At 33.7% G+C, this 22,749-nt stretch overlaps 3 protein-coding genes and 1 pseudogene across 6 annotated transcripts; 3 read left to right on the plus strand and 1 right to left on the minus strand.

Annotated features, from left to right (window-relative positions):
* Positions 1-4,272: 4,272 nt before the first annotated feature.
* LOC107915894 (inorganic pyrophosphatase 2-like) lies at positions 4,273-6,292 on the plus strand (annotated as a pseudogene).
* A 2,450-nt stretch (positions 6,293-8,742) lies between these two features.
* LOC107915241 (uncharacterized) lies at positions 8,743-9,342 on the plus strand. Its single transcript, XM_016844405.1, has 2 exons — positions 8,743-8,915; positions 8,997-9,342. The coding sequence occupies exons 1-2, from the start codon at positions 8,743-8,745 to the stop codon at positions 9,340-9,342; spliced, it is 519 nt and encodes a 172-aa protein (XP_016699894.1).
* Positions 9,343-13,527: 4,185 nt separating this feature from the next.
* Positions 13,528-16,222, plus strand: LOC107913883 (60S ribosomal protein L37-1). 4 transcript variants are annotated; one of them, XM_041102981.1, is made up of 6 exons: positions 13,528-13,757; positions 13,911-14,188; positions 14,310-14,367; positions 15,073-15,327; positions 15,430-15,489; positions 15,823-16,222. In XM_041102981.1, the coding sequence occupies exons 1-3, from the start codon at positions 13,543-13,545 to the stop codon at positions 14,354-14,356; spliced, it is 540 nt and encodes a 179-aa protein (XP_040958915.1). In that variant the 5' UTR covers positions 13,528-13,542; the 3' UTR covers positions 14,357-14,367; positions 15,073-15,327; positions 15,430-15,489; positions 15,823-16,222. The 4 variants fall into 4 exon arrangements, with proteins under 4 accessions (XP_040958915.1, XP_040958916.1, XP_016698041.2 ...); XM_041102982.1 differs by having other exon boundaries at positions 14,310-14,357; XM_016842552.2 differs by having other exon boundaries at positions 13,629-13,757; positions 13,924-14,188.
* A 4,926-nt stretch (positions 16,223-21,148) lies between these two features.
* Positions 21,149-22,418, minus strand: LOC121222359 (histidine-containing phosphotransfer protein 4). The gene is made up of 6 exons (XM_041102983.1): positions 22,288-22,418; positions 22,054-22,184; positions 21,903-21,971; positions 21,708-21,779; positions 21,545-21,617; positions 21,149-21,456 (listed from the first exon to the last, which is right to left on the minus strand). Exons 1-6 carry the CDS (start codon positions 22,345-22,347, stop codon positions 21,409-21,411), a joined length of 453 nt encoding a protein of 150 aa, XP_040958917.1. The 5' UTR covers positions 22,348-22,418; the 3' UTR covers positions 21,149-21,408.
* Positions 22,419-22,749: the final 331 nt, after the last annotated feature.

Raw genomic sequence — 22,749 nt, forward strand, 5'->3', positions numbered from 1 at the left:
ACTTTTAATTATAGCTCATCAAATATACAATAGATATACATATATATATATACATATTCGAACTTCATTTATGTATATATATAACATTCATACTTAACTAATTTCAATTCATATACTTTTAATTATAGCTCATCAAATATACAATAGATATACATATATATATACATATTCGAACTTCATTTATGCATATATATATAACATTCATACTTAACTAATTTCAATTCATATACTTTTAATTATAGCTCATCAAATATACAATAGATATACATATATATATACATATTCGAACTTCATGTATGTATATATATAACATTCATACTTAACTAATTTCAATTCATATACTTTTAATTATAGCTCATCAAATATACAATAGATATACATATATATATACATATTCGAACTTCATTTATGTATATATATAACATTCATACTTAACTAATTTCAATTCATATACTTTTAATTATAGCTCATCAAATATACAATAGATATACATATATATATACATATTCGAACTTCATTTATGTATATATATAACATTCATACTTAACTAATTTCAATTCATATACTTTTAATTATAGCTCATCAAATGTACAATAGATATACATATATATGTATACATATTCGAACTTCATTTATGCATATATATAACATTCATACTTAACTAATTTCAATTCATATACTTTTAATTATAACTCATCAAATATACAATATATATACATATATATATATATGTATATATTGATTTAATAACAGTAAATTGCTAATAAACTTACCTTGGACGATGGAAAATCGAAGTCGGACGATTATTCGACTAATTTGGCTTTTCCCCGATCTAACTCCGATTTCTTTGGTTCTCGATCTTAATCAAGCTTCAAAATGGCCGAATATTGTTTGGCTTCTTTTATTTTTCTTTTGCATGAATTCGGCTAAGAAAAGATGAAAAACATTCATCTTTTCATCATTTATTTTGATTATAATGTTTAATTTAACAATTGACTAAATTAACCTTATTATAATAAATATATATAACATATATATTAAGGTCAATTATGTCATATGCCACCAACTATCTACTTTATGGTCTTATTGCATCATAAATCCTCCCATTTAAAAAGACAACAACAATTAGGTGATTTTATATTTAACCACTAAATTTTTATTTTACACGATTAAGCTCTTTTTTTTAAATCGGACACTTAAACGACGAAATTAAAGCACGGAATTTTTACACTAGTAAATTCACACATAATAAACACAGAAAATAATATAAAAATATTTTTCTAATTCGGATTTGTGGTCCCGAAACCACTATTCCGATTAGAGTCAAACCGGGTTGTTACAAAGTACTTGCAATATCACTGCAAATATGTCGTGTTTAAGTTGTGACAGAGGCAATTTTAAATGTGCCATAATAATTTATTGATGCTGAAGCTGAAGCCTTTGTTGTGTTGATGAAGCTTGTCCTTCATCGCCAACGTTGAGTGTTTGATGTTTTTCCCCCCGAATTTTATGATCTCATTCATGGAATGAATTAATGAACTTTCCTTTCAAATGCATATATTGTAATATTTTAAAAAAAGGAATACAAAATGTGCTTAAAAACATAAAATATTGAGATACAAATATCATTATTAAAGGTGGCAAACGGGAGATTTTCGATCGGTTCGAATAGTGCATTATTCAAATTCAAATTATTTCAAGTTTGAATATTTTTGGTTTCGACTTATTCGAGCTATATAACCCCTTATCCGGTCCGGCTAGTAGACTCGAGTAATAAGATGCTATGACAATATCCAATAATCAATAAATACTTTACTAAAGAAGATATCTCAATTATTTATCATTAAATCACGTATAATCAGACATATTAAAAATTTTGAAACTTGCAAGGACCTAATTGTGAAATTCAGGCATGTAATAGGATTTAATTGTAAAATTTTAAAGTTTAAAAATCAATATTGAAGTTTCACAGTTGGTATCAATACCAAATCGATACCTTATTGAAAATCGATACCTAAATCCAATTATGTTTTCTTTGCAAAATAAGGATACCGAATATTTATTTCATGGTATCAATATTTTATGAAAAATGATACTTAAATAAAAATCGACACCATTTCTGGATTCTGTTTGTTTTAAAACTGTTAATTTGGTTAAGCATCGATACTAGATGTAAAAATATTGATACTTGAGTTCAGAAATGGTGAAAACTAATTTTTAAAAGATACACTCGTGCTCAAAACTTGCCTAAACTCAAATAACATACCTAAACATAAAAAAAAGCATGCAAATCATCATCTAAACATCTTATCCATGTACAAATCAGTTCAATATATCAATACCTCAATTGTCTAATCATCATGCATATCACCAAATTACTCTAGCAACACATCTTCAAAATGATCATTCCTATCAACCACACATATATACACAATACTTACAAACTTAGAACTCAAATACCATTAAGACACAAAATGAACATTAAATATATCTAGAACATCCTAGGTACATGCCAAGATCAAAGAACATTTCACCAACAGTTGAGTTCGAGATGGTCGTTGGATGTTGAGTAGACTATCGAATCGATAAGTACTTAATCTGCACATGGAAAACAAAATCGTATATTGAGTATAACTCAGCGATATTTCTATAATCCGAACATAAAACTAAAATACAATACAATTATATGTTCAGATTTTAAAAAAATGCTATGTGGGAAAGAGGCTTCAAGCCACCATGGGCTCTCCCTTTCCCCCTTTCTTCCTTTTGCTCTTGTTTACCGTTATTGTTTGCTTTTTATTTTGTTTTAGGTATGAATCTTGGTTGCATCCTTAGCTTTTCCATGGGTTGACTTGATGGGCTCCTCCGGAGGAAGGTATTTGGCTTCTGTACCGAGTAATCTCCGCCATCCTCTAGTGATCCGAGGTCACGGAACAGTTCCAGGGTTTATGTTTCCACCAAAAGGCTTTCGTGGTTGGAGCATTCTTGGTCTCCTACATCGCCAGGTGGTCTCATATGGTTGCAATGTCTATCCTGACCGAACCTTGGAGGTGAAGATGAAGACTAAGAGATTAGGACTAGCGTTGTATTTTGGTGTTTGGAACAAAGTTGAAGCTTTGTCCGTTTTAGTCTATTTTGTCTCTTGTTGTCCTCTTGTGGCCTTTTGTGTTAGGCAGGTTGTGCTTATTTTCTCTTCGTCGGATGTGGCTGTTCTTCACTCGAGCACTTGTTCTCATGTTTGGTTTGACCATGTGATGGTCTTGTTTACTTTTCTTATGGAATTTCCTTAATGTAGTTCTGATGGTTTCGACAAAAAAAAAAATCAGAAACGTGTGTTATTTATCGATAGAAATTACAGCGAGCAGTGGATAAAGAAGAGGAGATGATTTCGCTCAATGTGGTTAGGTTATTTGCATTATCATCACCTTGTACTTGTAAAGGGTTCATTGTTTTTCTTGAGCATGCAAAGTGCACTAGTTTTCCAACTCATAGAATTGCTCCTCTCTCTACTTCCGCTACCACCCAAATTTCCATTAACATAATAATAATTACGTTACCGACCATGGGTGAAAATAATATATTTAACAAATTAAATAAATATATAATAATCAAATGTCACTTTATTGATATGATAAGGTACAAATTAAAAATCATAATGTTTTGGATTCAAATTCTAAGTATTATTTTAGATTTTATATGAAAAAAATAAAATTATTACTCTGATAGTTTTATAATTAAATTAAGACCCAATTAATTCAATCAAAATTTTAATAAAAAATTACTTTTAAAATGATCTTAAAATAATAATTTTTAAGCATACCATAAAATTATGTGGCTTCAAACCTTTAGTTAATTAACACAATTAAGCATGATATCAATAATTTAAAAATGTTTTTAAAGAATACAAAATATTATTTATTTAATAGAGAGGTAAAAACTAAAATAGATAATTTACACTCTAGTTATATATTTAGGAAATTGAGTTCCTAATAGGAATATAATTTGTTCTCATAAAAATGAACAAGTCCCCCATTATCCACTTTCGTGGAAACAAAGTAATTGGAACACAAAGATATAGGTTTAATATTTCCAAAATCAGAACAATCATCATTCACTATAAATACCCTCTTCATTCTAAGCCCCATCACCCAAAAAAAACAAAAAACCCTTCAACCTCAGTCAAATTACCTTCCTTCTCTTTCCTACTATATTTTTATTCTTCCGTGTTTCGTTGTCTCTCTCAGAACCTTTTCTTTCGATTCACGTTCTAAAATGGCTGCTTCAAACGTAGTTGTGGTTATGGATTTCGATAAGACGATTCTCGATTGCGATAGTGATAATTGGGTGGTGGACAAGTTGGGTGCTACTGAGTTGTTCAACGAGCTCTTACCTACTATGCCTTTGAACTCTCTCATGGTAATTTCTCTTTATTCTTTTTTTTTAGTTTTTTCTTTTAATTTTTCCAAATCTAAGAACTAGGGTTTAATCAGTGTTGTTGTTGTTGTTGTTTTTACAAAATATATATTTCACGACCGAATGATGAAAGAACTTCATATACAAGGAACCAAAATTGAAGACATTGTAGCTGTTTTAAAAAGAACTCCTATTCATCCCCGAATCATCCAAGCCATTAAATCTGCACATGCTTTAGGGTATATAATATTTCTCACTTGGTTTTATTTAATTTTCTTATTGGTTTTCTCGTTAGAAAAATACTCAAAAGTTTAGTGTGTGCAATGGCATTATTTTTGCAGATGTGATTTGAAAATCGTTAGTGATGCGAACGTGTTCTTCATCGACACAATTTTAAAACATCATGGTTTGAAGGAATGCTTTTCAGAAATCAATACGAACCCAAGCTTCGTGGATGAAGAAGGCAGGTTAAGATCTTCCCTTACCATGATTTCACTAAACATCCCCATGGATATTCTCATCCTTGCCCTCCAAACATGGGCAAGTTACCCATACCCTCTAAATCTTTTTCTTTAATAAATTCGAAAGCTCCCGACATGTTTTCTCGGTCACGCCTTGAATTTGGACATAAGCAAATGCATTATTTAAATAGATTATCACCCACCAACATTTTTATACTATTTTATTAACATAATTTCTGGGGAATTTTACGTGTAATCAGATACAAAACACGATTAGCTGTTAGGTACGTGGAGCTTTGTCATTTTTCTTGTTATCAAATTGACTATGTTTCGGTTCCTTTTGAATAGGGTATTGTGATCGAAAAGATCCAAATATCTTTATTCGCGGTGGAGGAGAAGAAAACAATCATCTACATGGGGGATGGATTGGGTGATTTCTGCCCCAGTTTGAAGCTTGGAGATGGAGACTATATGTTGCCAAGGAAAGATTTCCCAATTTGGGACTTGGTTTGAAACAACAGGAGCCTAATAAAGGCTGAAGTTTGCGAATGGAGCAATGGGGAGGAATTTGACCATGTTTTACACCACTTCATCACCAAGATTACCATTGACAAAAGTGATGAAGCTAGCCTGCATGCAGACAAAAAGCAGAGAAGCTGCCTGAGCCATGCAGTTGCAGCTGAAGTTCATGTTGCTGATCTATTTTGTTACTTCAAGTGTCTGTTTTGCTAATTAGTTGAAAATGAATTAAGTTGGTATTGTTTTGATGTAATTAGGTGCTGATAGATTGATAAATCAACATAGGTATGTGTGCAAGTTATGTTTAACTAGTTTCAAGACTTCTTAGTGGTAGCTAGTAGGTAGTTCTTTAGGTGACATTTGCTTGTTTTGACCAGCTTATTGACTAGTATATGTATTGGCATTGTACAAGCCCAATTTTGACCCGGGGCCCAAAACCCAAATAGACCAAAACCAAACCAAGCCTAGACTTAACCCAATTACAACGAAACAACAACCCAAGCCCAATTAATAACCCTAAGCCCAAATACAAACATAATCCCAACCCAAAATTAACCCCATTCAGCAGAGAAGTAAACCCTAAGGCGCGCCACACGTTCTGCTAGCCACCTGCGTCGCACGCCTTCGCACACCGCCACAGCTTGCCCATTACCGACTGTCAACCTCTGACACCTGCAAAGCAATGAACAATACGCAAGCAGAGAATACAACAAAAGAAAAAAAACAAAAGAGAAGCAGCAAACAACAAACAACAATCCAAAGCACAAAATGACAAAAAAAAAGAAGTTTAGGGATTTTAAAATTGGTTATATAAGCCGAATACAAGCACTATAATTTCTTCTGGCTTTTTTGACGAACATTAGAAATAAAAAAGCAGAAACTAAAGTGATTTCTGGGTTTTTTTTTTGGATTTCAATCTTTATTTATTTATTTATTTATTATTCTTTTTTAAATGAAAATAAAAAAGAAAAAGACTTACTTGGGGTTGCCTGCAAAGTCCGTCGCCGGAGCCATTTCGGTTGCCGAAACCGGACGGAGAGGGTGGCGTTTGTGGTTTCTTCCCATGGCCCTAGGCTATGAAGGCTCGGCCTTCAGTCGGTCCTTGAAGCGGGGTTAAAAACCCAAATTTTTGGTGCTCCGGCCACCGCCTACGGCGGCGCATGCGACAGCCCTATTGGCCAGATTTGAGGGCTACGAGAGAGAGAGTTTGAAAGCTCTCTGGATTTTTTTTTTAAAAATAAGGGTTAAAATGTTTTTTTTCTGATTTTTAACATTTATATTGGGAATAAAACGATGCCGTTTTAGGTTTAGGCAACAATGGCTAAAACGACGTCGTTTCACGTGGGACCCGAAGACCCGACCCAACACTGCCAAGGTCCGCGTGTTCTAGTGCCTAATGGGATATTTTCTGACCTGGTCCCTCCACCTTTTATTAATCTTTCAATCTGGACCTATTTATTTTTCTGCATTTTACCTTACAATTTTGTTTCCTTTTCATTTTAGTCCGCGCTCAAACGCCGCTCTTTTGGACCAGGTAATATTTCCCAGTTAGTCCCTCATGCCTTAAGCGCGTTGTATTTCAGCCTCGAGCTATCCCTTTTTTATTTATTTGCAATTTCGACCCCAAATTCGAGTCTATTTAACTTAAAAAAAACCGTTTTGTCTAATATTTCACTTACTATTTATTTATTTACTTATTTTCAATTATTAATCAAACTTACATTAGTATTTATTTATTTATTTATTGGCTTGTTCATTTTATTTTGGCCATTATTGTTGTTATTTATTTCATTATTTATTTATTTGCTATTTTTAATACTTTCAAAATTTAGATTTATTATTATGGTTATTGTTGTTGTTATTATTATTATTGTAATATTGTCATTGGCATCATTATTTTTATTCATGCATGTTAATATTGGGATTTGTTAGCATCAATGCTACATGTATATTTTTTATGCATATTATTTCATTGTCATTTCAAATGTATATTGCAATATCGTTATTAGCCACATATGATCCTTTCAAAGTTTTTAAATGATTTCTTTTAAAGCATAATCAAATAAACTACGCGCATATTGATAGATATTTCGTCGACTTTCGCCCATTATTCAAAAAAAAGGAAAAAGTTTTAAAATAAGGCAATATTTTGCGTTTTCGGAATTCGAGAAATTGTACCCTAACTTACGGGATTTCGATTTCCTCGTTAAACCTAAATAGCAAAATATCCTTTTAAATTATGACTTTTGAATAAGCAAAATTTCGTGTTTAGATTCGAGAAGGTCATATCCTAACTTACGGGGTTTCGATTTTCGTGAAAAATCTAAATACACGAATCTTTTCAAACATAAATTTTTTAAATAATCTCGGGAATTGACAAAAGATCATGTTCTAACTTACGGAACATGATTTCTTTTCCAAACTCGAGATAGTCAAATGTCTTTCAATAAGTAAATTTTCGGCATGTATTCTTGTATCGGGAATTCGATACATTGTGTCCTAACGCATTGATATGACATGTTATTTTCTCGATATGTGGGTTTTTTCTAAAAATAATAAAGGCAATATTTTGCATTTGGAAATTCGAGAAAGCATGTCCTAACGTGCTGGGTTTCGATTTCTCGTTTGACCAAATGGCCAAATATCCTCTTAAAACTTCAAAGTATGGGTTTTTGAAACCATAAGGTGATCTTGGTTTCGAGAGTTTAAAATATTGTATCCTAACGTGTTGGATGTGATATTCCTTTAAAATAAGAGAATCCTAAATTCCGACCCCTGTTTTTTGATTTTTTAAGGATCGTATTTAAAAAAAAACTCTTTAAAATTTTCAATCTTCGACATTAAGACACTAATTAATCAACTAGGTACCATTTTTTAAGCGTTACAAGGGTGCTAATCCTTCCTCGTACGTAACCGACTCCCAAACCTCTTTTTCTGAATTTCGTAGACCAAAAGTATTATTTTAATAAATCCAAACCGTTTATTAAAAATAACCGTTTTACGAGGTGACCCGATCACACCTCATTAAAAAAAGATTGGTGGCGACTCCCATTTTCGTTTTCATTTTTTGAAAATCCAAGTCGATCCCGTTTTATCAAAAAATGGTTTCGACAGGCATTATGCCTCAATTCAAAATTAATGAAATTATTCAGAATTCTTCTTCATTTTTTCTGGTTTTACTCAAGCAATTTGCTTAAAGGTCTCAGCTGATTTTCTTGTTTGCTTAGCAAGACATCGAGCCTTCAAGCTCAAGTTTCTGTCAAATTCCTTAATATTGTTTTTTAGTCTCAACAATTGGTATCTAGAGCTCATTTTTTAGTGGACCTGTCATTTTTCAATACTAAAAACTATGACTTCATCCGGATTCTCTCCAGCTCCACCACCAATGTTTAATGGTGAAGGCTACCACATTTGGGTAGTGAAAATAAATACCTATCTGCAGGTATTCGACTTGTGGGAGGTTGTCAACTCGGATGTTGAACCACCACCCTTGAGAGCCAATCCCACAGTGGCTCATATTAGGTAGCACTCTGATGATAGAGCCAAGAGATACAAGGTCATGCCATACATCCGAAACAGTGTGTCTGATGTAATTTTCACAAGGATCATGGCTTGTGGGTTTCCAAAACAGGCCTGGGATAAACTCAAGGAGGAGTTTCAAGGGACTGAAAGAATGAGACAACAACAACTTTTGAATTTGAGAAGGGACTTTGAAAATTTGAAGATGAAGGAAGAAGAAATAGTGAAGCAATACTCAGACAGGATCATGTCTATTGTGAACAATATCAGATTGTTTGGGGACCAGTTTAGTGAAGTAAAAATAGTGGAAAAGGTTATTGCAACCTTACCCGAGAGATATGAAGCCAAGATCTCATCCCTTGAAGACTCAAGAGATCTGTCAAGCATCTCTTTGACTGAGCTGATCAATGCTCTTTATGCTCAGGAGTAAAAAAGAGCCAGCAGACAAGAAGAGAATTAAAAATGTGCCTTCCAAGCCAAGAGCAGGCCAACCTCGAGCTCCTCTGGCTACAAAAGGAAGAAGACTTGGTCAGACAAGCCTAGAAGAGATGGAGCAAGAAGAATATATCCATCTTGCCCACATTGCAAAAGGCTTAGTCATCCAGAAGCAAATTGTTGGTTCAGACCTGATGTGCAGTGCAAAGTCTGCAAAAAGATGGGTTATGTTGAAAAGGTTTGCAGAAATAAAGGCAAGCTGAATCAAAACCAGCCTCAACAGTCTAGAGCTCAAGCTCAAGTGGTAGAAGAAGGCTGTGAACAAGAAGAGCAAGTCTCTATAGTCTCTTACTCAGCTGCCAAAAGAAAAGCCATAAAAGAATGGCTGATTGACAGTGGTTGCACAAACCACATGACCCCTAATGCTGCTATTTTCAAGAACATAGATAGAAGTTTCAAAACAAGGGTAAAAGTTGGCAATGGACACTTCATCAAAGAAAAAGGCAAGGGAGATGTGCTGATTGACACTCCTTCAGGTATCAAACTTGTTTCAAATGTTTTGTTTGTGCCTAAAATTGATAGAAACCTGCTTAGTATAGTTCAGCTGCTTGAAAAGGGTTATTCAGTTGTGTTTAGAAACAAGGAATGCCTAATCAGTGATCCAAGTGGATCCAAACTCATGTCAGTAACCATGGCTGACAAAAGTTTTGTTGTGGATTGGAACAAAAGTTTAGATAGTGCCTACACAATAGTCTTAGATGAGTTTAAGCTATGGCACAAGAGGTTAGGTCATGCCAACTATAAGTCACTGGTTGAGCTGACCAAAAGGGACTTGGTTGAAAATTTCACAACGGTTGAGAAAGAGGATGTTTGTGAAATATGTCAGCTAGGAAAGCAAGCTAGATAACCATTTCCTTTGAACAAGGCTTGGAGAGCCTCAGAAAAGCTGCAGCTAGTCTACACTGATGTGTGTGGCCTCATGAAGACAGAATCCTTGAATAGTAGCAGGTATTTCATCCTTTTTATTGATGATTACTCAAGGTTTTGTTGGGTTTATTTCTTAAATCATAAGTCAAAAGTGGCATCAGTATTTTGGAAATTCAAGGCTGCAGTAGAAATAGACTCAGGTTGCAAGCTGAAGACACTAAGGTATGATAATGGCACAGAATACACTTCAGCAAGGTTTCAGGGTTTTTGTGATGACGCAGGCATCAAACACCAGCTCACCAACTCCTACACACCTCAACAGAATGGTGTTAGTGAGAGGAATAATCGAACTCTAATGGATATGGTCAGGTGCTTAATGTTTGAAAGGAATTTGCCTAAGACATTTTGGGCTGAGGCTGTTAACACTACCGTTTACCTTCAAAATAGGCCACAAACTAAGGATTTGGTTCAAAAAACACCATTTGAGGCCTGGTTTGAGTTCAAACCATCAATTACTCACCTGGAGGTTTTTGGCTGTATTTGTAATGCATACATACCAGCAGTTAAGAGGGACAAGCTAGCAAAGAAAGCTCAGCCTGGCAAAGTAAGCTACAGTAGTGTCAAGAAAGGCTACAGGATTTTGGATCCTACATCCAACAAAGTTTGTGTGAGCAGAGATATAGTCTTTGATGAGAAATCAAGCTGGAACTAGGATAAGAATAAGCCAGAATATGCTGTTGAAAACCTGGTGACAAATCAGATTGAATGTGATCAAGATGATCCTAAAATGGACATTGATGATGAGCCAGTCAAGGGAACCAGACCACTGGCTGAAGTTTATGCAAGAACAGATGTAGCTACTATGGAACCAACTTACTTTGAAGAAGTTGAAGCTCAACAAGGATGGAAACAGGCCATGCTCGATGAAATGAACATGATTGACAAGAACCAGACCTAGGAATTAGTTGCAGGCCAATCAACAAGAAAGTCATAGGAGTAAAATGGGTGTTTCGAGCCAAGCACAATACTGATGAAACTCTGAACAAGCTGAAGGCAAGGCTGGTAGTGAAGGGATTCAGTCAGAAGTATGGCATTGACTACTTTGAGACATTTGCACCAGTGGCTAGGCTTGACACAATTAGGCTATTGGTTGCTTTGGCTGCACAGAAGCAATGGAAGATACATCAACTCAATGTAAAATCTACCTTTCTCAATGGTTTTCTTGATGAAGAAATCTATGTTAAACAGCCTGAAGGGTCCAAAGTTGAATGCAAGGAGGATAATGTGTACAAGCCGAAGAAGGCCTTGTATGGCTTGAAACAAGCACCAAGAGCCTAGAATGATAGAATTGACAGCTATCTAGCTAGCTTGGGGTTCGAGAGAAGCTTCAGTGAGCCAACCTTGTATGTGAAGAAAGAAGGTAATGAAACACAACTCATAGTCTCTTTATATGTGGATGACCTACTGGTAACTGGAGGAAATAAGATCATGTTGGCTGATTTCAAATACAAGATGGAGAGGATGTTCGAGATATCAGACTTGGGACAAATGTCCTACTTCATTGGTATAGAAGTGTCACAGACTCAGCAAGGAATTTTCTTGAGTCAAAAGGCATTTCCCTTCAAGATTCTGAATAAGTTCTCCATGTTGAATTGTAAAACAACAAGCACACCAGTTGTTGTTGGAGAAAACTGACCAACCAAGGTGATTTTGAGAAAGTAGATGAGTCAACCTACAGAAGTTTGGTTGGATGTTTACTTTACTTGACAACCACAATACCAGGCATCATGTTTGATGTGTGTCTGCTATCTAGATTCTTGCATTATTGTAATGCAAGTCATCTTCAAGCTGCCAAAAGAGTTCTCAGGTACATTAAAGGTACACTGAACTTTGGAATAAAATTCACCAAGGTTGAGAGCATGAAGCTGCTTGGTTATGCTGATAGTGATTGGGCTGGATCAATCGATGACATGAATAGCACTTCAGGGTATCTGTTTACCCTTGGTTCAGCTATTTTTTACTGGAGCTCAAAGAAGCAAAGTGTTGTTGCTCAATCGACAGCTGAGGCAGAGTATGTGGCAGCTGCAGGAGCTGTTAACAAAGCTATTTGGCTAAGAAAAATCATGGCAGATTTGAATCTACACCAAAGAGAAGCAACAGAGATCAAATGTGACAACCAATCTGCTGTTGCAATTGCAAATAATCCAGTATTTCATGGGAGAACCAAGCATTTCAAGATAAAATTTTATTTTGTTAGGGAAATGGAACAATCTCAATAAGTGAAACTGATTTATTACAATTTTGAAGATCAGTTTGCTGATATCTTGACAAAGCCTCTTTATGTGTCAAGGTTCGAGGATTTGAGAGCCAAAATAGGAGTTTGCAGCATGCAAGCCAAGGAGGAGTGATGAAGCTGGCCTGCATGCAGTCAAGAAGCAGATAAGTTGCCCGAGCCATGCAGTTGCAGCTGAAGGTCATGTTGTTGATTTATTTTGTTACTTCAAGTGTCTGTTTTGCTACTTAGTTGAAAATGAACTAAGCTGGTATTGTTTTGATGTAATTAGGTGCTGATAGATTGATAAATCAGCATAGCTATGTGTGCAAGTTATGTTTAACTAGTTTCAAGACTACTTAGTTGTAGTAGGTAGTTGTTTAGGTGACATTTGCTTGTTTTGACCAGCTTATTGACTAGTATATGTATTGGCATTATGCCTCAATTCAAAATTAATGAAATTATTCAAAATTTTTCTTCATTTTTTCTGGTTTTACTCAAGCAATTTGCTCAAAGGTCTCAGCTGATTTTCTTGTTTTTTCAGCAAGACATCGAGCCTTCAAGCTCAAGTTTCTGTCAAATTCCTTAACATTGTTTCTTAGTCCCAACAAAAAGAAACATTAATGGCAACAATGCTACTCAGCTATATTCAGATTACAAAATACAGACAATGCCAGGCTCTTCTAATCAACCCTTTTTCCATACCCTTTATGTTCCTCTTTAGAATGCGAAAGTTGTAGGCTTTTCCTTCTTTTGCTAGACGAAGCAAAAGTTGTAGGCTGATGCGTTGGACTAGCTATTCTTTTATTGAAATAACATTTTTAGTTTTTTAAAATGACAACTATATTTAACCCTGAATTAATTTTTATAGTATATTCCATTTAAAAAAAGATTAAATAAAAAAATTATCCCTAACACTTTTTTGGAGTATCTAATTTTCTTTCAAAAGTGATCTTTATTAAAAAAATCAGGGGACGTTTGGTTGGGGGAATAGGCATGCATTCCCCCTATGTAGTGGGCCCACAACCAAACGGGTGTTTGGTTTGCTATAATCACATTACAGCCCGAATTGGTTACTGGCCTATTACCCCATTACGTGTAATAGCTATTACGACCCCTCAGCGCCGATTAGGGACTCCGCTTGCTTTTCATCTTTTCTTTTCCATTTTTGCCCTCATCAAGCTTCCGAATCTCCCATGTTCCCCTTCCAGGTAATTTCTTTTCCCTTCCATCGGTTCTGATCGTTCATTTCTTTTACTTTCTTCATTTTATTTCTTCATAGATTATCGCTTTTTATTTCTCTTTTATTTCTCTTTTTCCACCCATTGATCTACTTGTATATTTGAAAATGAAATTAAAAAAAGTGGTAATGTACAGGGAAAGAGAACATGGAGTTTTGGTAAAAGAAGGAACAAGACCCACACTCTCTGCATTAGGTGTGGCCACCGTAGCTTCCATCTCCAGAAGAGCCATTGCTCTGCCTGTGCTTTCCCTGCTGCTCGTAAGAGGACATGTAAGTGCCTCATGCGCTTTTTCTTTGTTATCAAGATCGTGAAGGCAATCAGAAGAAAGACCACTGGAACCGGTAGGATGAGGTATCTGCGCCATGTCCCTCGCAGGTTCAAGACTTGTTTCAGAGAAGGTAATGAGTTGCTAATTCTTTTTGCTGACGGGTTTATAATTAAACTTCTTTTCATTCTATTTTGTTCAAAGCATATCTTTGGAGTTTGTTTCTATTTTCAACGCGTTGGATCATGATCTAGGTACTAAAGCAGCACCGAGGAAGAAGGTTGCAGCAGCTTCTGCTTGAGGTATTACAAGGTTGTTTTGGATGAAGCCTTCTCTTTTTAGGAAAACTTTTACGAGAACATTACTCTCGAGGGGTGTCATTACATTGAATGCTTTAGCTGTTTTTAGTTTATGATTATGGAATTGCATTAAATTTTGAACAAGGATGAATGCTTTGTATTGAAAACTGATGTTGGAAATGTGGTATGCAATTAACCATTTAGAAATCTCTTTGATTGTGAGTGCTGCTATGGGGTTAATGATGGTTCACGGTTGTACATTTTTTGGTTGTGATATGTTATGTGATTTATACATATTTTCTAATAAATGTTAATGTTTTCTAACAGTATAATTTTGGAGATCATTGCTGCTTTGTTCTTAAAATAGACTGAAGTTTTCTCCTTGCTGCACTTGATGTTATTATTAAACTAAGCACACTGTTTAGTTAGAATGGGCAGATGACTAGGCTTTTATCTTGTAAGTTAGAAATTTTCATCACCTCCATGATGATTATAGGCAGGAGCTTGTCTTATTATGTGTCTCAGTTGTGTAATACAACCTGACATATATTGAATGTCCACTTAGGTTTGATATTTTTTGAGGTGCAGGCTGTTTATTGTTCACTCAAAACTGTCGATTTTAGTGATAGTTTGTATTAATTTTGCTTTTAAAACTCATAATTTCCTTCCAAAGACTAGTGGAGATTGTCCATTTTATCTCTTGACATGATGAATGCAGGAGCTAATGCCTATAATAAATTGGGAGATGACAACCTTTAGTACTCCAATGCTGGCAGTTCTAGTCTTTGCCTCTGTGGCATTATTCCCTACAATACTTCTACCATCTACAGCATCAATCTGGGTGGCAGGGATGACTTTATTTTTCAATGTTTCAAACATTTTGGTCTTTTCCACTTGATTGTACTTGACCTTTGTACCGATTTCTGTTTCTTGTGCAGATCAAAATAGTATTCAAAGTGATTTTAGCAAACAGGTTGCCTATTCTAAAGCTTTTCCCTTTACATTTGGTTGTCTTAGGTTATAGACTTGATGGCTTCTTCGTTCTTTATGATTTTCAAATGGTTGCTTTTTGCAGAATGTTGATTGGAGAGAAAGGTTGGATCTGCAATCTATCAAAAACCTTTTCACTAAGGAGGTAAATGCATCTTGTAGAATATTCCATACAAGCTAATCATGTTTCTTGCTCTGACAAGTGTTGGATTTTAACTGTCAATTATATGATGCCACACTTGATGAGAATTATATTTGCTTTGAATGATAGTCTAATTAGTTCTTAAACATATGATATTATGCGCTAGTGAAGAGATTTTTTTCTCTCGCAATTTAGGCATTCTCTTAGAGGAGGATACCACTCACCACTCCGTGTTGTGCTTGTCCCCTACTAGAGTTCAAAATACACATAAGTTACATAGTTAATAACTGGTGGTTAATTATGCCTAGTCCAACCCTTGCTGCTTTTGCATTGCAGAATTTTGGTTTTGATGGAAAACTGGTGGTTAATTATGCCTGTTCTATGGCATGGGGCTAACTCTTGATGATGGATCTTCAAAGAGATTAGATAAAAATTGTCAACTCTGTAACTGTTTCCTACAATTCTCCATTATGCATATTCCTCATAGAACCATCTTCTATAATTTCCCCCCCCCCCTTTTTCTCTGAGAAACTGGTGATCCTGTAACAGATACTAACTTCTTGCTTCTACTTAAGCAAGGGAATATTGGTGTTCTGAAGATTCTGATAATGGCGACATCAATTTGAACCACAATTGATGTACATCTATAACACTGTTTTTTATTTTATTTTTTGTACATTCCACTGTACGTTCCAACTTGTTTGTAATTCAAATCTGGAAAACTTTTCTTGGTTCACATGCATCGAACACGTAAATTTATCTGTTGGATTTGAAGTAATTACTGAATGTTATTTGTTTTTCTTTTGGTTCAACGCTGAATATGTTTTGATGTCAGAGAAATTGTCTTTGGAATTTTCCTGCTTACCTTTGCTCCCTTGAGAAACTATTACTCTTCAGTGCTTTTGATCTATATCCTTACCAATGTTTGCCATACATCGGAAACTTTATTGAATGTGCTTCAAATGTGTAAGATCATTGTACCCATTATGGCTAATAATTTTATAGTTCTGAGATGCCATTTTAGACATGCTTCTGTGGGGTTAACTTAGCTATTTATTCAAACATTTATTGAGACGAAAATTCACAGGGAATGCAAATTTCTACTACTAATTCTCTGCTATGAAACTAAATTTGGGGTTATCTTGAGTCATGATTCTTGACCAAGTTCAGATAGGCACAACACGACCCACTATGAACCATCAAATAACTAGCATGGTACAGTTTCGTAAATCCGAGTCTAAATCCTTGGTCGAGTGGTGGACAAGTTCAGCATTAAAGTTCTAAGAGAAGAGTTTGAACGAGCGGCTGATGTAATGCAGTATGATCCAAATCCTTAGATAACACTCTTTGAACCTTACGTCCCTGGGTAACAAAACCTTGTCCAAGTGTGTTAGAAAATCAATGGTTAAAATTATTTGGTTGGTTTTTATAGTCGATGTGCTTTGCGTCCCCCATAATCTTCAATTTTGACCTTTTGAGTTCACATCTATTTTAAAGAAGTTTAAGCTTATTATATGTAATCAAGAAAAGAAATTTCCAAACATTTTATGAATGGATGCTAAACAATTGTAATTAATTGATTGATAGTGTATACAAATTCATGTATGATCCAAACATATTCATATCAAATGAATATATATATTGATGTATTTTATGACTAAACAAAATTAGTCCCTTAATTAGTCAAACAATTAATTCGTTTCGTATCTTGTATCTCCAAATAATGTGGGGGGAATTATATATTTTTATTAAATTATATTTAATAAAAATTATTTTAAATTATATTTTATAGTATTATATATTATAATTTTAGTAAATTCATATAAGAATATTTAATATTAAGAATTTTATTAAATTATATATTTTTATTAAACTATATTTAATAATAATTATTTTAAATTATATTTTATAGTATTATATATTATGATTTTAGTAAATTCATATAAGAATATTTAATATTAACAATTTTATTAAATTATGTTAAAATATGATTAAATTATTTATTATTTATATTAATAATCTTATTAAAATTTAATAACAATAACAATAATCATCTACCTAAAAAAAATTCTGCTAAGGGTATTTTAACCATTTTAGTTTTTTTCCTTATACTATTACATATCTATTCCATTCAATCAAACACAATAATACCATTACACTTCTATTCCATTCCATTCAACCAAACAAAGGATTATCTATTACACCTCTATTCCATTACAGCGAACCAAACGTGCTGTCATATTAACCAATCATGTTGAGATACATGATATCTTTGAGGGGTTCTTTCTTTTCGTCAATTTTTTTTTCTCTATTTGCTTCTAATGAAATCTGATGATAACTTTTCTGTTTGTTTTTTTTTTAGCTTAAGTTTTTCTCCCCGTTTAATACAGAAGCTAGGTCAGTTACTTACCCTCTACATTATAGGTTTTTAGGTTGGGTAATACAGTAGCCCACTCCTCCGTCTCTTTCACTATCATGTTCATAGTTCCCCATAGTTGACCCCTATCTCCTGTTGCCTAGGTCTTTCTTCCTCTTGGCACCTTCTTTTTCTAGGTTGTTTTTCCATAAATTGCCTTAATTGGCCTCACCTCACAGCTCCTTCTATGGCATCTATCAGGTTCACACACTCCTATGCTATGCCCCATTTCTTCATGATACCTACACCTTTTCCTTGATCGCAGTCAAGCAGGCGAAGATTTCATAGGCATGGGAGCTCCTAACACTCCTTCTCGGGTTACTTGATTTAAAATCTGTACACGAGAAGTAATGAGGGAAGTATACCCATAGTAGTCACTATAATAACGGTATCAGTATAGGTAGGTGTACCATTTTTGTTCTGCTAATGGTACAGATTAGTATCAAATATATTTTAGTGCATAGTTTCGAGTTTATCAATTTTTTAAATATTTTCATATACATGCGTATATATATTTATTTTCTCATTTTTTGTTTATTGATAAATTATATATACATTCAAATATTTTTCACATATATAGTTACCTTGATAACAAATAAATTATCATATATTATATATACATACAACTATATCTTAATTATATTCATATAAATATATTTATAAGTGAATATAAACTTTAAAATTATTAATTACGTTCAATAATTTAATATAATAACTTAATTTTAAATATAATTATAGAAAATTTAAAGTGCTTAAGATAAAAAATTTAAAAATTATTTTAAAATATCAAAATTTTGCACCAATCAGTACGTATAATTACAAGTCAATATTGATCAAAACAGGCCGAAATATATCTATATAGTCAAAATGCATTAAAATTTAATCGAAATGGATTGATACAGATTTAAAACCGAAATGGTACTGCCGACCGATATGATCGGTACCAACTACCATGGTCTGATTATGGTTATTATTTATCAGGCCCGCTTGAAAATTCTCACGATCGTTTGCCTCAACCCGATTAAAGTCCCCCTCCCATATAACCTTGTCCATTTCCTGCCCCCCCTCACCAGAGGCCAATTCCATTGGTTACAATTATCATTTAATAGGAGTTCGGATCTCTCAATTCTGTCAAGCTGGTGTGGTGGTTTATCTGAGCTGAGAGAATGTTTGTGCAGAGTGTAGGCGCCTATGCAGATGCCTAAAACAATAATAGCCTGCGCTTATAAAACTAATAATAACAATAATAATACCATAAAAAAATGTTAATGCCTAAACAACATTGCAAAGGATTTTAAAGCTGCAGCGATAATATCAACAATTTGTAGCATACTTGCTGATCATAACATTATGCCCTCGACTCTAGACCGCATGAGGATTTATGTCAACAATATCACATTAACGTTTATTTCATTTATAATGAATAGTAAGTAGATAATGCTGCACATTCTTCTGATTGTGTATTCTACCACTAATCTTGCAGATTTCAGTTGCACGTGGAACCTCTTACCACTCCTGAATACCCAATGCATACTTAAACACACTTGAACCTACAAATACTTACCATGCCTTTCTTTCAGTTGCATTTGGAAATAGACGCAGGATGATAGCAGGCAGAAGCTTCAAAGATTGAGGCTCTTTTTTGGTCTTTTATCTCACTTATTTCATCTTCTTTTTCCCATATATATCAGATAACAGTGATCTGTTCTATAGTATAAAAAAATGAAGCTTACATTCTGCTATTAGTCCTTGTACTTTACAAAAGTTGTGGATTTAATCATTGTAATTTAATTTGGTATATTTCCTCCCTAAACTTTTCAAATTTTAAAATGTCAGTCAGGGGCAAAGGTAGAATTTTTTTTAGGGGGTCAAAATTAAATTTTAGTTTTTACGATAGTAAAAATGCAATTTTACCATTTGAGTAGCCTATATCTTTATATTTTAAAGGATTAAATTAAATTTTTATCATTTTTAGGGGGCAAAATGTAATTTTACCTTTACTAACTTAAATTTTTAAAATATTTAAAAGGCTTAAATGGAGAATTTTTCATTTTAGGGGTTCCGGGGCCCTTGCCAGCCCTCCTAGCTACACTCCTGATGTCAATCCTCATCAAATGATAATTATTAAATTTATTAAGTTCTATTTCCAAAATATGATACGATAAACATATTATCATATGTGTAATACCATGTTAGCTTGTTATTTTTCCACATATTACTCACTAAAAACCAGTTAATGGATTAACTGTTGTCATTTATGTCAAGACTAAAATCTAAAATTCGAAAATTATAGGGACTTAGAATGATCCACTTGGATGATATGGACTAAACCACAATTGTACGACAATACATTGCTAGTAATTAAATTTAACCAAATAGATTTAATTGCTACTGTTTGGATTAGGATTAAAATTTTAGAATTCGAAAAATAAAGAGACTAAAAGTGATCAAATTAAAATATAAAAACTAAATCCATAACTTTAACAAAGTACAGGGACTGATATTGTACCGGTGTTGAGAGAGATTCACGCTTGAAGTTTTGTGTAAGCAGAAATGATGTCATGCTTACGTTGGTCTGATACAAATTGATTGTATTTATTTTTTAATAAATGAGTAATTTCTATTCTATTATTAGTCTAAATTTTAAAATTCATTTATCTCAATTAAAATTTAAAAAATGTAATAATTACCCTTTTGATGTCATAATTTATTGAAAAAAAGTTGAATAAACGAAATAAATGAAGCATTCTTCAAATTCAAATTTTAATTTAATTTTGTTATATAATTAAAATAAATATATAATAATTCGATCCAAGATCTAATTTGATATTCGACTCAGGTACTAGTAATTTAAATAACTTTGAAAAAGGATTCTTACTCTGAAGGAAAAAACCATCCCCTTCCATCTTAATCATTTCTTGCACAAATTTTAAGGCAGTTAAGTAGGGTTTTTAAAATATTATTATTTTTTAAATATAAAAGAAAAAGGAACTTCTCCTTTTAAAAAGTTCTGATCTTTCTACTAAACATTTAGGTGAGCTTATGAATAGTGTTATTACAAAAAAAGAAAATTATCGGCATGTTCTTACAAAGTTGGTTGTGTTTAAACAAAAAATTTTACCATATTTACTGAACATAGACAGGAATGATGGGTTCATCATAGATCTATTTAGAGTTAACATATCATACTCTTTTGGCATGGTCATGTTTAATGTGAATAAATTTGAAATGATAATTTCAGTTAAAATGGATACCAAAGTACCTATAGTAATTGATTGGTACAACGATGAGACAAAAGCATTCCATTGAAGAAGCTCACTCCAATACATAGCTTACAAGCAAACTCTAAGAGGCCTACAAAGCTAAGGAGGTGAATCTTGGGATACAAACAGATGACAAATTCACCAACCCCAATAACATACATATACATACATGTATGTATATATTTCTTGACATATTAATGCAGTTACTTAATTCTGCATGGATCATATATCTCCAACTCTTTCTTATTTGGGACGACTTGCGGTCTCCACCGGCCCAGCTTGTCTTGCCAGCTGAATATTCACATAAATTATAGAAACATTAGCAGGATGGGTGCAAAAAACAGAAAGAAGAAACAAAATAAATAAATAACCAAAGCACCTGAAAATAAGCTCCAAACTTCTTTCTCAATGTTGCATATTCTTTCTTCAGTTGTTGGAAACTCCTCATGCATCTGAAAATTGCAATCATGCAAATCAAAATTTTGGTTTTAAGCTCTGGGTTGTGTTGATAAGAAATGAAAGGGGGGGAATAAGGGATTTACCCTTCTCCATTTCCAGACTTGCAACATTCCCTAAACAGTGTGCTCTCAGCTTTCACCTTTTTGGCTCCAATGCTGCAAACCAATGAGAAACAATGAAACCAAATATATATAATTGGTTGCTTTAAATCCAACATGCATTGATAGAATATACTAGATGATGTTATAAAAGATTGTGACCCTTTTCCTATATCTTACCTTGAACTGCTTCCTTTGAACTGATGCATATAGGCATCCAATTTTCCAAAATCGAAAGGCTTCCTCTCCCTGATCAACAGCATCACAAACAAGAGAATATATCATTTTGTCTTAGATTAATATAACTCAAGTAGTGGAAAATTGAACTTACAGTGCCTGTTCTATATTAAGGATTATTCTGGCTGAATCACGGTAGTATAAGGTGACAACTTCTTCTACGAAATTGGGGTTGGCATCATCTTGGAGTTCCTCCAACTGCACGAATTGTTCATCAACATGTCCCTGCAAATGTAACCATCTTATGACACTAGTTAGCATTAATGAACGTAGTAATAAAACTTTGAACTAGGAGTTGCATGCTAATTTGGTTATTTGGGAAACAAACCTGATCAAACAGGGATTGCCTCATGATTGCAAGCTGCCTACGTATGGGGTTTCTCTCCATTTTAACAAAGAATTAATGCTTGCTAGAGGGACGCAAATGAAAAAAAAATTAAAACAAGTTAGAGGTGATGGTGCAATGGAAAGGAAAGGACCAAGCGGGGGTTTATATAGTGGAGAAATCCTAGCCAAAGAAAAAGAAGTGGACGTAAAATGGTTTTGAAAGAGGTAGAAAATGGAGATTATACCGACTTTGCAGTGTTGGATTTCATTATGATTGGGGCTGGGATTCGGATTCTGTTTCTAAAAGGAAAATATCTGATTTGTTTGTCGGGTTTATTTATTTAGTTATTTGTATAAAATCAAATTGTTAAAAATTAAATTAATGGTTTCAGCAGATTCTATAATTCTAACTCTGACATGGCCTTTCACTTTCGCCTTGATATACTTAAATTACTCACACTGA

Source organism: Gossypium hirsutum, chromosome D10 (assembly GCF_007990345.1).
Source record: "Gossypium hirsutum isolate 1008001.06 chromosome D10, Gossypium_hirsutum_v2.1, whole genome shotgun sequence".
Classification (NCBI taxonomy): Eukaryota; Viridiplantae; Streptophyta; class Magnoliopsida; order Malvales; family Malvaceae; genus Gossypium; species Gossypium hirsutum.